The 14624-nt window shown below is 42.1% G+C and overlaps 1 protein-coding gene across 1 annotated transcript in view; it reads right to left on the bottom strand.

Moving 5' to 3' along the window:
- The window catches only part of POLR3A (RNA polymerase III subunit A), a 104682-nt gene that overhangs the window by 59510 nt on the left and 30548 nt on the right, over window positions 1–14624 (bottom strand). Inside the window, exons 12-15 of the mRNA XM_073686033.1 lie at window positions 14399–14468; window positions 13350–13477; window positions 13124–13262; window positions 7436–7600 (exon numbers count right to left, since the gene is read on the bottom strand). Of these exons, the coding sequence (XP_073542134.1) occupies window positions 7436–7600; window positions 13124–13262; window positions 13350–13477; window positions 14399–14468 (502 nt within the window). The remainder of the gene's footprint in view (window positions 1–7435; window positions 7601–13123; window positions 13263–13349; window positions 13478–14398; window positions 14469–14624) is intronic.

Below are 14624 nucleotides of genomic sequence, written 5' to 3'. Positions count from 1 at the left end.
AGCAGTGTGTCAGCTATAGTGTACAGCTGCTGAATTGCCACCTGTCTGGGGATACTATTCTCTTATATTTCAGGTCAGCAAAAAGATGTATTGGTGGTCATTAAGGGGTTATACAAATACATCCTACAGGATTTACTTATTTCATATGAACAGGGCCTTAGGTTTACAGATACTCCATTCCGTAAAAATAAAAATCTTTACACATCTTTAAAGGGAATCTGCCGCCATGAAAATACAGTCCGATCTGCAGGCAGCATATCACAAAGTAGGGGGAGCTGAAGAGACTAATACATAGTTTTGTAAGGAAAAGATTATGCATAACCTGTGCTTTAATCATTTACACCTCTGCTCTTTCTGGGATATTGGGTCCAGTGGGCAGTCCTATCAGTGACTAACAGCGATCTCGCTATGCAGGATTCTTATACAAATGATAGCCCCGCCCACTTGACCCAAAATCCCAGAAAGAGCAGAGGTGTAAATGATTAAAACACGTTGTACTGAATCTTTTCTCACAAAACGATTTTAATCTACTCAGCTCCCCCTGTTCTAAATCATGATGTCTGCAGAATGGACTGCATTTTCATTGTGATATGTTCCTTAAAGGGAACCTGTTTCAATGAAATGTGCCATATATAACACTACATTTGAAAAAAAGTTATTCCTGAGTTATTGGGAAACATAGAAGACCGCGTATAGCTGCTGCCACTAGGAGACAAATACCAAGCCAAATTTGTATGCTACTCCAACAAAGGCTATACCCCGTCTGCAGACGCTCAGCTGAGCATTTTCTATATAAGCAATTGGCGATAATAGGAGAAACCAACAGAAGGTAATCTGGAAAACACAGTTGATGGGTAATCACAGAGAACAAATGACTGCATGAGAACAATGCTCCCCAATAAACTCAGCTCCAAAACAATTTTACAGGTAAGAAAAAAAAATCCTGTTTTCCTGCTCATGTTAATAAGGGAACACGGACGACTGTTGGATGTCCTAAAACAGAAGGGAACAAAGAGATAAGACAATTGGTCATCTGATCAAAAGCTGCTTGAAGAACCATGTAACCAAGAAAAACGTTTGAGGATGCAAAATTGCACTTTATGGGGATAAGTGTCAGCTATAGAGAGAAACAGGTAGCAGCCTTACATTGCTGTTTAACAAGCCCAATGGGGCACTGGCCAAAAAGGTCTTGACAGGTCTGCTGAAGTGTGATGTGAGTTGGAAAGAGGGAGCTCTATTTTGTGTGTAATATGTTGTGCAAATGTCTATCCTCATCCACGAAAAAGTAGTCATGGATGTTGTCTGGGAGGATGAGCAGGGTATTGGACCAGCAGAAAAAGATGCTTGACATAGCTAGGTACAAAGTTCTGCGAACATAAGCTGGAGAGAGCTTTCCCTAGGAGGGGAAAGACTGTCTTAAAGGGGTATTCTCAAGCTGTCTTTTGAGCAGCTAAGGCAAGTACAGTTTTCTTTCCTCCTGGTTTCTAGCAGTGCACAGATTGACACCTCCTTGAGTTACAGGTATGGTGAAGAGTTAAACTATAGTATTAGTAGAATTATAAAGTTCAGGACATCTTCTGCTATAACACAAACCAACCATCATAGGTTTGTTCTAAGTCTACACTACAATCACTGTTTACACAGATATAACAAGGCATTTGAACAAGCACAAAGCTCCAGACTGCTAGGCAGCCTGATTAGGTAACCTGCTCTCAAAGTCGTGGTCTGCTGATGTTCAAAGAAACTGAAAGAAAGAGAGAGGGAATGGAAGAGAGGCGAGTAGAAACTGCTGTTTAGAAATTAATGGGCTGGAGAGAGGTGACTGGGATGCTAAGAGTTAACCCCTCTGCTGGAAAATAACTACTGCACACTAGAGGCTGGGCTCCATGGAAACTAGCTCTACACTATAAAAGATAAAATCTCTCATTGCAGGAGAATGAGAGCAGGTAGAAAAAGCAAGTCAATTGCAAACTGCTTATTTCATTATGTCTAATACACCAAGGTTACTCACCGGTAGCCGGTTTTTCCAGAACCCATGACAGCACACCTGAGAAAGGATCCACCCATCGAGGACAGGAAACCTGAACTAAAAGGGCGGCATCTCTCCTCCTGCTTCAGTTGGTTTACAGAGCATTGAGAGGACCTCCATAAAGAGAGTTATACAAAAAATCAAACACCACATCATATAACACCCAACTAATGTGCACACCCATATGGTGAGAAAGAAAAAAAGGGGGAAAATACGGGTGCTGTCATGGCTTCTGGAAAAAACGGCTACCGGTATGTAACCTTGGTGTTTTCCCTTCACCCATGACAGCACACCTGAGAGACTTTTGGAGAAAGAAACACCTTAGAGAGGGACCACCGATTGCAGCACCCTTCTACCAAAGGTTAAGTCAGATAGGCAGGACAGATCCAACAGATAGTATTTGAAGAAGGTAGATGGTGATGACCAGGTAGTGGCCTTACAGATCTGATCTATCAACACCTCTGCCTTCTCCGCCCAGGAGGTAGCCTTGGCTCTGGTGGAGTGAGCTTTGATGCCGTCAGGGATCAGGATGTCACTGGCAGAATAGTTTAAGCAAATGGACTCCCTAATCCACCTGGCTATAGTCCCTTTTGTCACAATGTAAACCCTTCTACTCCCCTGGAAGGCTACAAACAGGGATTGGCCTCGTCTCCACTGGCTAGTCATATGTATGTACTGCAATAGAGCCCTTCTAACGTAAAGATTATGAAACTTTTGTTCCCCTGGGGTCTTCGGGTTGTCACAAAAGGAGGGCTGAACAATTTCCTGAGTTCTATGAAATCTCAGCGCTACCTTAGGGAGGTATGCTGGATCAGGCCTCAACACTACCCTATCCTCGAATATTTGTGTATATGGAGAATTTAAGGATAGGGCTTGTAAATCGCTTACTCTGCGGGCTGATGTTAAGGCCACCAAAATAATGTTTTGAGAGTAAGGTATTTCGCCGACAACTCTTGAACCGGTTCAAAAGGTCTCTTAGTTAAAGCCTCAAGTACCAGGTTCTAGTCCCATGGGGGAACCTTGGGTATTATGACCAGCCTGGACCTACCGCAGGATTTGGCGAACCTTGCAATCCACCTATCAGCCGTGAGGTTGCAGTTATATAATGCCCCCAGGGCCGATACTTGGACCTTATGGGAATTGGTAGCTAGTCCTAATTCAAAACTCTTCTGCAGGAACTCCAAGATTGAGCTGACAGGAGGCTTATGGCTTAAAGGCTCACCTAGCAAATTTAAGAATTTTTCCCACGTTCTACCGTAGATTTTGGTAGTTATGGGTTTCCTGCTCTTTAACAGTGTAGAAACTAAGCCTGGTGAAAACCCCTTGCTGGTCTATATCGCCCTCAAGTTCCACACTGCAAGGTGGAAACCCTTTACCTGAGAGTGAAATATCGGGCCCTGAACTAAAAGGTCCAGGTCTCCGGTAGGATCCATGGGTCTGATAGAGACCTCATTCTCAGGAGAGAAGAGAGAGAAAACCATGGTCTCTTTGGCCAAAAGGGTGCCACGAGGATAACTTTTGCCTGATCCTCCCTGATCTTCCTCACTACAAGAGGAATCATAGCTATCGGAGGGAGGCGTAGGCCAACTTGAAGTTCCAGGGTATCTGGAGAACATCTATCACCAATGGGTCTCCCCTTGTGTCCAGAGAACAGAACCTCTCTACTTTCCTGTGGGCAAATAAATTGATCTCTGGCAGCCCCCATAGCTTTACTATCTGCCGGAACACTCCAGGGTTCAGGGCCCATTCTACTTTCCTCAACTTGTTGCGGCTTAGAAAATCTGCCCTTGTGTTCTCTATACCCCGTATGTATAGTGCTGTGAGAGATAAGAGATTTTGTTCTGCTATCTGAGAGAGTCTGCTCACCGCTATCAGAAGGGAGTGGGACTTTGTTCCTCCCTGGTGATTTATATACGCTACGGTAGCACGGTTGTCTGACATTATCCGAACATGACGACCTCGTAGCAGAGGAAGGAAGGCCTCCAGGGTGTTCTTTGACTTTTGAGGAGAGATGTACCCTTCCTTAAACACCCTTTTAACAATTTCTGCGCTGCCAGGATCTCCCACTGAAGGTGTCTTGCGTGGAATTGGGCCCACCTGACTGCCGGAATGCATGACGTCAAGGTTCCTAGCAGGGACATAGACCTCCTCAGGGACATATATGGGTTCTCTATGGCTGCTGAGACTAAATCTATGATCTTGTCTACCTTGTTTTCGGGTAGAACACAATTCTGACTTTGAGTTGAGAATAAACCCCAGGTAGGTCTGACTCTTTGCGGGTTCTAGTCTTGACTTCTGGGTGTTCACCAACTAGCCTAGATTTTTCAAGATGACTGTGACTTGTTGTTGTTGTGTAGTACAATGTTTTTACGAATTCCCTACTATAAGGAAGTCGTCTAAATATGGTATGATGACTATGTTTCGAATGCATAGGAAAGATGTCATTTCGGCTATCAGCTTGGTGAACACCCTTGGGGATATAGACCGACCAAAGGGGAGGGTTTGAAACTGGAAATGTCTGCACTTCCCTTGAATGTAAAGAGCCACCCTCAGATATTTTTGGTAATATGGGTGTATTGAGATGTGATAATACGCATCTTTGAGATCGCTCACTGCCATAAAACAATAAGGATCGAGAAGTTTAATTGCAAAATTTACAGATTCCATCTTGAACGTATGGTTGCTTATAAGACGGTTGAGGCCCTTTAGATTTATAATTATCCTGTGTGAACCATCCGTGTTTTTTTTATCAAAAAGAGAAGGGAATAAAATTCCCCTTCGCTTTTGATCGTCTGGAATTTCGAGTAAGACTTGCTTCTCTAACAGGCTTGAAATCTCCATTTCCAGGGCCCGTTGTTCCTCCGGGTACTCCCTAACAGGGGTTAGCACAAAGGGAGGTTGCATCTGCTGAAGGAAATTAATCTTTAGTCCATCTCTCACTATGCTGAGGACCCAGGAACTGGAATGGACGCTTTCCCAGGTTTGAACAAAACGAGATAGCCTTCCTACTACTTGTGGCCTGGTGTCATTGTGGCGGTTTCTCGGAGGTGGAGGAGGGACCTCCTAACATCTATCCGGATTCTTTCTTGTTCTTGAAAGCCCACCTTCCCTTCTCTCCCGGGGGGCAACCTCTATTAAATTCCCCCCTCCGAAAATAGGTCTTCCTAGTGTCCACTGAAAACCCAGGAAATCTTCCTTTTTTTGTCATTCGCCTTTTCAAGGACATCGTCCAACTTCTTCCCAAAGAGAAATTGGCCATCACAGGGAATGGAACATAATCTAGATTTCGATTGTAAGTCCCCAGGGCATCCTTTAAGCCACAAAGCTCGTCTTGCCGCATTTGATAGACCTGCTGACCTAGCCGCCAGTTTTACAGAATCAGCTGAGGTATATGCTAGGAAGGCTGCTGCACTATGTATTGGGGGTGGGATGGATAGTATTTTCTCTCTTGAGGTCTTTTTATCTCTCAACTGATCCTCCAGCTGCTGTAACCACACCATAAGGGAACGAGCAGTACACATTCCTGCAATAGCCGGTTTTAGACCTCCCACTGCTGCTTCCCAAGTATGCTTTACAAAGGTATCTGCTTTCTTGTCTAAAGGCCCTGTCACACATAACGAGATCGCTAGCGAGATCTCCAAGTTATTAGAGATTAGGGATCTCCAAGTACCCTTCAGTCCTCAAAAGGGGAGTGCTGATCTCTTTGATGACCTAGATACCACATCGTCAATTTTTGGCACCTTATCCCAACTCTCGAGTCCTTTAGCTCAAAGGGATTTTTTTTCGAGGATGAAGGCAAGGCCCCTACTTTTTCTGGCTTCCTCCATTCTCTATTGATGAGAGCCTGGAGTTTGGCATTTACCGGGAAGGTGCGTTTTTTCTTCTCTTCTAACCCTCCAAACATAATGTCTTCTAGGGATTTAATGGATTTATCCTCCTTTAACCCCACAGTGGTTCTGACAGCTTTAACCAATCTATCGGTGTCCTCTATAGGGAAGCATGGTCTCCCTCCCCTATCGTTGTCTGAAGAGGATGAGGGTAAAGCCTCACTATGACACTGACCCTCCGACAACACAGAGGAGTCAGAATCAGAAGAAGAGTCAGATAGTATTTTTGTCCTTTTCTTCAAAATTGTTTTAAGGGACCCCTCTACCTCCGATCTGATAACAGACCTGAGGGTAGCTGCAAAATCCGGGGTACCCTCACAAATGGTTCTCTGAACGCAGTCCGAGCAGAGCTTCTTCTGCCAGTCAACTGCTAGAGGGCATTTGCTTAATACACATTCCTTATTCCGCTTCTTGGCGATAACTTTCCTGGGCTCCTCCTGGTGATTTAAACACATGATAGGAGGCCCATTAGCAAAATATCTATTGACATTCACAAAGATCACTCACCCCGCCACCGAGGATGCTGGAATTGAAGACTGTTTCAGGATACGCGACGCTTCCTTCCGGGAGACTGCTGAGTCCTGAGAAGCCTTGCTCCTCTGACTGGGCCGGTTGCCACTTTTATTGCTTGACCTCGACCGGTGAGCAGAGATGGTGAAGGACGCAGTGGCGACTGCTGCTGCTCTTTGTCTGACATACTGACAGAGCACGTTGCTATGCAGGCCGGCATTACACAGGGCAAAGCCATCTTTCTTCAGCTCCGCCTCCGACGTCAACGGGGAGGGCGGCGCGGCGGTGTACTGAAGCCCAGGACCTCTTCATCGCCTGCGCCCTCAACAGGTCCCCGGGGAACCTGTGAACAGCGCTTCCAGCACCTGAAGGCCGGCGTCACGGACCACAGCCCGCTCTTGCAGTGTCGGGACAGGCCTGGGTAAGATGAACTGCTGATCCCATGACAGCCGCCGATTTCTTCACAAGGATTCCCATTAAGGACAGGAAACTAACTGAAGAGGGGAGAGGTGCCGCCCTTTTATTTCAGAAGGTTTCCTGTCCTCGAAGGGCGGATCCTCTCTCAGGTGTGCTGTCATGGGTGAAGGGAAAAAAAGCAATTTAAGAACACCCCTTAAAGCCTGCTGGAGGGACCTGGATGGAGAAGATCTGCTTCACGTGGACACTGAGCTAAAACAGAGTAGCTTAGTGACTGCAGAAGGGCTATTAGCTTATGTAAGAACTAAGACTTTTTGACTACTGTTCATATCCTGGTGGCTGAAACTCTAACCACAGTCTTGTGTGTACCTCAATAACACTAGAGAGGAAGGGGAACCATACATTGCACACAAACTTATAACAAAATGTAGCAAATTAACAAACGTTTAAGAAGTAGTTATAGAAAGAATCATTAATTTCTTAATGAAGAATAGTACATGAAGCACAAGTGTAAAAAAGTCTTTAAAAAAAAACATTGAAAGAACATTTTTTTTTCTAATTTAAAGATGCCATGGTGACAGCTTTCACTTACACAGGTATACTGGTGCAAGTCTAGCCAGGCGGGACATCGCATCAGCAGCCTCAACTTGTCCCCAGTCCCTCAGAAGGATATAGAAAATGTTATTCTTCGAGCCAGAACCCAAGGTTCCCTTGTCCATGGTACCGCACATCAGATCACTGTTCTGAATAGTCACATCTGGAAAAAAGCAAGAGAGTAATGCAACTGGTAAAGTAAGTAAATAAAACCATTAGTTGGATGTCATTGATAATCAGTTTCCTCATAAGGATTAAGAAAATTATTTATTAAAATTATCCTTTTCTGAATTTGACTCCGTTTTTCATAACCTCAGAGTAGCAGAGAATGAATTAAAAGCAACCTCTGTCCATCACTTCACATTAACTTAAAGGGAACCTGGCAGCGGATATATGCTGCACGGTCTACAGGCAGCATGTAACTACAGTATATGATTTCATCCTTTTATGTTTGACTCTGCAACGCTGCAGCATTTCAGGGAAACACATACATTAAAAGCTGTCAGTGACTGAGCCGCACAGAAGAGTAGTCGGATAGGGGGGGGTCACTGGTGGCTTCCCCCCACCTGCTGACAGTGACTGACAGGTCTCCACCTACACACCTATAGAGAGGAGGGAGAGGCCTGTCACTCCAGGGAAGCGGGCGAGTAGAAACTGCTGGGGACCAGCCTGTGCAACCAGCCTCCAGTGTGGTCCCCGGTGGCTTTTAAAGTATGTTATTCTCTGAAATGCTGCAGCGTTCCAGAATCAAACATGCAAAGCTGAAATCATATAGTCAGAGTCTGATACATGATGCCTTTGTATCAGGTAGCATTTATAAGCTGTCAGGTTCACTTTAAAAGATATAGAAACCGTCGGAAGGCAATTTTTTTTAAACTTAAATGTATATATTTTGGGATAAAAGTAAATTTTGCAATGGAGTTTCTTTATAACTTTGCACTATTTCACTTTTACAGATATTTTTTTGTAGCAAAGTCCCACGAAACTAACGGTTTAATTGACTGACAGTGAGCTTGTTCTGACAAGCATTTCTATGCCAAAGTTTTTTTTTCTTCGGAGCTACTCTCAGCGGATTTATGACCAGGGCTGTGGAGTTGGTAAGCCAAACCTCCGACTCCACAGCACGGCCTCATTACTGAGCGTGTACATAAAGTGCAGCACAGATTCATCTCACCTAAAAGCCGAGATCCTTAGAACAGACATTTATAGGACATTTCTTAATGCTACCAAATTCTTATGAAAACATTTACCGCACATCCTGCATTGAACTACTGGAAAAATTTATTATATATTTTAGGAGTCAGAGTCAGTCCATTTTATACCGACTCCACCAAAATGGATACAGACTCCACAACTCCAACTCCACAGCCCTATTTATGACCAAACCAAATTTCAACTTAACCCTTTTAGCGGAAAAAAAAAACTGGTTTGTGTCACCACTTTATGAGACCGGTAACTTTTATTTTTGTGTGTCCATGAGACTGTGTGACAACTTTTTTCTGCACCGAGCTATACTTATTTATTGATACAATTTTAGGGTTCATACAACATTGTGATCACTTTTTGCTGTGTGTTTTTTTTTTTTTAACCCCTTCAACCTTGGGCCTGTTTTCACCTTCCTGACCAGGCCAAATTTTTGAAATCTGTCACTTTTAGTGATTCTGAGAATTTTTTTGTGACATTTGTACTTTATATGTTAGTAGTAATTTTTGGTCAATATGATGAGTTTATTTATGAAAATACCAAAAATGTAACAAAACGATGCAAAAATTTAGCAATTTTCTACTTAATTTTTCTGCCCTTAAACCAAATAGTTATATCACACAATTATATCATTTACCACATGTCTACTTTACATTTGCATTCTTTTTTAAACATTTTTGTTAGGAAGTTAGAAGGGTTAAAAGTTAATCAGCAATTTTTCATTTTTTCAACAAAATTTACAAAATCTATATATATATTTTTTTTTTTAGAGACCACAAATTTGAAGTGAGTTTGCGGGACCTATGTGACAGAAAATACCCAAAAGTGACAGAATTTTAAAAACTGCACCCCTCAAGGCGTTTTAAACCGCATTCGAGAAATTTATTAACCCTTCAAGCGCTTCACAGGAATTAAAACGGATTAAAAAATGTGGAAGGAAAAAATGAAAAGTTTACCTTTTCCCTTAAAAATGTTGCCTTATCCCCAAATTTTCCATTTTCACAAGGGTAACAGGAGAAAATAGACCAAACAATTTTTTGTGAGATTTCTCCCAAGTATGGCGATACCCCATGTATGGTGGAAAACTACTGTTTGGGAGCACGGCAGGGCTCGGAAAGGAAGGAGCAGCAATTGAATTTCGGAACGCAAAAAGCACTGAAATAAATAGAAGATGCCATGTCCTGTTTGAAGAGCCCCTGATGTGCCTAACTAGTGGAAACTCCTCACAAATGACCCCATTTTGGAAACTACAACCCTCAAGGAACTTATCTAGAGGTGTAGTGAGTACCTTGAACCAACAGGTGATTCACAAAATGTTATAATGTTAAGCTGTGAAAATGAAAACATTTTTTCCCCACAAAAAAAAGTATGCTTTAGCACCAAATTTTGCATTTTAACAAGGTTAACCAGAGAAAATAGACAGCAAAATTTACTGTGCAATTTCTATAGGAGAACGTAGAAACTTTGAGGACTTCATATACAGAGCCCCCAAGTGCCAGAAGAACAGAATCCCCCAAGTGACCCCATTTTGGAAATTATACCCCTCTGGGAATTTATCTACAGGTGTAGTGTCTATTTTTACTCCATGTGTGTTTTCCAGAAATGAGAATGTTGCCGAGTGAAAATTGCAAATTTGCCATTGTAGTGCCCGGTACATTGTAGTTCCCAGTACATTGTAGTGCCAGTGCATTATGCCCAGCTCCTGCTTCTGGAGACATGTACCCGGTAAATTAAGCAGGTTCTCATCGCTACAAAAATGCCAAACACGTAGATGCCAAATGTGGTTTTAGGCACATTGTGGGGCTCAGAAGGGAATTGGATTTGGGAGTGCAGAATTCGCTGAAATTCTTTTGGGGGGCGAGGAGCCATAGTGCTATTCCAGAGCCTTTGTGCTGCCAGTAATGTGGAAGCCCCCTATATTTCCGTTAACAGATGACGGACCTGAGTGAGGGCTTTTTTTGTGGATTGAGTTGAAGCTTTTTTTGGGAATATTTTACATAACATTTTGGATCATGTTTATCCTGTGCTGTACGCTGAGCACTTACATCAGGGTTTCTATCTAAATCTCCAAATGATGCAATTAAGATGAATCCCCTGGGAGATCCCTTCACTATAATGAGGCAGCAGAGTTATTCTGGACTCCGTCTGGTCTGTTCAGCGTTGTCCTTTTCAGAGGTGCACAAGTCTGTGGCCGACTGCCATTTTATGCTACCTAAAAAGGACACACACTGCTGGATCACAGGTCAGACAGCGTCCACAGTGTCCCATCTGCCTCATTACAGGTAATCTTCAGTTGGGGGTTCCGTCTGAATCACGTATTTCAGAGATTTATACGGAAACCCCAGAGTAAACGCTCAGCACAGGATTAATGTGAGCCGAGCTTTCCTGTGATCTTTGGAAGGCAGAATGAACAAATCAACAGCAGGTCATGAAATAGTTTTATTTATTTTTTACGCCGTTCACCGTGCGGTATAAATGTTTAGACAACTTTATTCTTCGGGTTGGTGCGATTACAGCAATAACTGATTTCTCTTGGGTTTTTATGTTTGGCACCTCTCACACACTGAAAGACGCTTTTCCTTTTGTAAAAACTAATTTTTGCATTGCCGTATTATGAGAGCTATAATTTTCCTATATATCTGCTGACAAAATCATGTGTGGGCTTATTTTTTGAGGGATAAGTTGAAGCTTTTATTGGTATCATTTTCGGGCACATATCTTTTGATCACTTCCAAATCCTATTATCGAGAAGTAGAATTAACAAAAACAAGCAATTCAGGATTTTTTTTAAGCCGTTCACGGTGTAGTAAAATTGATAAGGCAGCTTTATTCTTTGGGTCAGTACGATTACAGCGATACCATATTCATAAACTTTTTTTATGCTTTGCCGCTTTTACACAATATAAAAACTGTTTTATAGAAAAAAAGAAGAATTGTTATTGCTGTATTCTGAGAGCTATAGATTTTTTAATTTCTCTACTGATGGAGCTCTAAGGCGGCTTGTTTTTTTGCTGGACAAGATGACGTTTTCAGCTGTACCATTTTCATTTACATTCGACTTTTTGACTGATGAAAAACCATAGATTTTTATTTATTTTTATGGTGTTCACTGAAGGGGTTAACCAGTGTGACAGTTTTATAGATCAGGTGGTTCTAGATGTGGCGATGCCAAATATGAGTATGTTTTGTTTATTTTTGCTTTTACATAAATATACGTATTTACTGGTATAATATTTTTTCATTTTTTATTTATTTTGTGATATATTTAAAATATTTTTACAATTGTAACTTTTTTTTTTTTACTAAGTCCCTAACCTTTACTCTGATCACTGGTATAATGCATTGCAATTTATTACACCTGTAACAGTTACAATCAGGGCTGTGGAGTAGGAGCCCATTTTGGTGGAGTCGGTATACAATTGACCAACTACGACTCCTAAAATATATAATAAATTGGGTACAGTAGTTCAATGCAGTTTGTGGGGAATATTTTTTCATAAGAATTTGTGAAAGTTATGAAATGTCCTATAAATGTCTGTCCTATTCCTGATCTAAGGGTCTAGACTTTTAGCTGAGATGAATCTGTGCTACTGTAAATGTATCACTTAAACATGAGCCATGTATGAGGGAGTCGGAGTCGTGGAGTCGGTGTCAGGGAAATTGAGAAGTTGGAGGTTTGGCTTACCGACTCCACAGCCCTGGTTACAATGACAAAACGCCTTTTATATGATGCTCCTGGAATGGTTTACAGGCCACTATAGCTGGCAGACACGGAGGTCGTCATTTCACTTGATTGCCAAGACTACCATCAGCAGCTAGCGATTACGTCTCGGGGGTGCCAATTGCGTGGTAGAGGGAGCCCCACAGCCTTCTAAATGCTGCGATTGTTATTGCCATGGCATTCAGGGGGTTAAATAGCCAGAGCTCAGCTATCAGTTAAGCCAAGCTCCCACCGGTGATACTGCGGGCACAGCTCCTATGCGCGTTCGATTGTCATGACGTAACTGTACGTCATTGGGCAGGAATCCCTTACCGACCATGACATATAGGCATGAAGGGGTTAAAAGTGATCAAACAAGCACCTCAAAATAGTATCAATAATAACATCTGCTCGCAAAATAAAAACAAGCACCCATAAAGCTCAATGAACAAGGGTAGGGGGGAGGATAAGCTACAGGTTTGTTTTTTTTAAACAATTTTTTAATTTTGTTTTCACCACTAAAACAAAACAAAAAACAAAACAAAACTGGTATTGCTTTTTTTTCTACAATTTCATTGCACCTTTTTCCCTGCCTTCCAGTACGTTGAATGGTTAAACGAATGGTGTTATTCAAAACTACAACTCACCCCACAAAAAAATATGTTGACTTTAAAATAAAAATTGTATAGATTTTAGTAGAAGGGAAGGAAAAACAAAAGTACAAAAGTGAAAATGATCTGCAACAGGAAGGGTTTAAAATTTGAAGAAAAACACAAGACTTACAAGAGTCGTTCTGGCACAGATCCTCTCCTTTTCCACAGTACTGTTTGCCCTTAGTACGCAGGTTGGCACGGACAGGATTGTCCACACTTGGTTGCAGGATGATGCTGAATATCTGCTTTCCAGTCCACAAAGTTACAGGCTATGGAAGTGAAAAGAGAAGGATTGCACAAGCTACAAATCACAAAACCTACAATACCTACTCATGCGACTGATTCTGGACAAATACCTTTAAGATTACTGGATGGGGCAGACGGACTTTTATCTTCTCATCTTTACCGACTAAGACAGATGCAATAATTTGACAAGCTTTGGAACGGTCAAAAAATGTGTCCTTGAGAGTGAGGAGATAGGCCGCTGGTAAAGGTGGACAATATTAAAATGGTGTCATTGTACTTTCTACACAAAGCACATTTATTAACAGTAGATGAAAAGATAATAATCACACATATAGAAAACATCGTTCCATGCAGAGTGCAATAATTTCAAAGCGGGGTAATAATTCCGAAATTAAATAAACTCCAATGATCTGTCACTCATGATGTAATCTTCATCCTACTGACCAGTGCATATTGTTCTTTTTCTATACCTCTCCATCATGCAAAGAAAATAAGCAGCTGGTTCATACGGTCAAATGTTGCGCGCCACGCGTGTGAATATCGCCTAACGTGTTTCTCCTGTTTTTGGAGTAGTGCTGACCATTCTTTCTATTATGTGGTAATATTCATCCTTCTCGTCAGTAGAAATATATTATTCTACGCTGGTTTCTGTCTGGGTTTACTTGCGTTTTCATCTTTTTTTTTTCCCCTCCCATGTTGGATGATGCATTTATACCGGCAGGGGCTGTGTCCTCATCTTTTGTACTTCTGAATTGTTGTGCAATGCTCACAACCATCTCTGCTGACAGGTTGTCCTTCTTAAAGGGAATCTGTCAGCACAATTTCACACCCCATGTTGAATTCTCAGTAATGGAGGAACTGATTGGCCATGGAAATGTATTGCTGGACTAGTATATGAAAGCTGCATAGGGTGTGAAATCCTGCTGACAAATTTCCTTTAAGCACAGCAACCTTTGGTAGCTTATCTTCGATATATCTGCCATCACTATTGCCTGATATCACTGGATGATCTTGTCAATTGGTGTCCATGTTTGGCCCTTCTTAAACTTTGTGGGCCTCACATAGGAAACGTGATTCCTTTCGCTCATAGCTTTATTGTCCATCGCTACAAGGTACAGTTTAAACTGCCCAGACATTACTTTATAGGAACATCACCTACCTGTAAGAAAGTCCTGAATAGCAGCAATAAGTGGCTCCCCATTACGTGGTGTGACCAGGTTAGCTTTAGTCTGAAAAACATGTTAAACATAAGTATTACTAGATGGTGGCCCAATTCTAACGCATCGGGTATTCTAGCATATGTCTCCCGACCCTCCTTTATAATGCCCCATGCAGGAAGTCACATCCCCCCTATATAATACCCCATGCAGGATGTCACTTGTTCC

Source organism: Phyllobates terribilis, unplaced genomic scaffold, assembly GCF_046119375.1.
Source record: "Phyllobates terribilis strain yellow unplaced genomic scaffold, ASM4611937v1 Scaffold_5__5_contigs__length_657084704, whole genome shotgun sequence".
Classification (NCBI taxonomy): domain Eukaryota; kingdom Metazoa; phylum Chordata; class Amphibia; order Anura; family Dendrobatidae; genus Phyllobates; species Phyllobates terribilis.
Note: the sequence above shows the minus strand (reverse complement) of the source record. Positions and strands in the feature narration are given on the sequence as shown.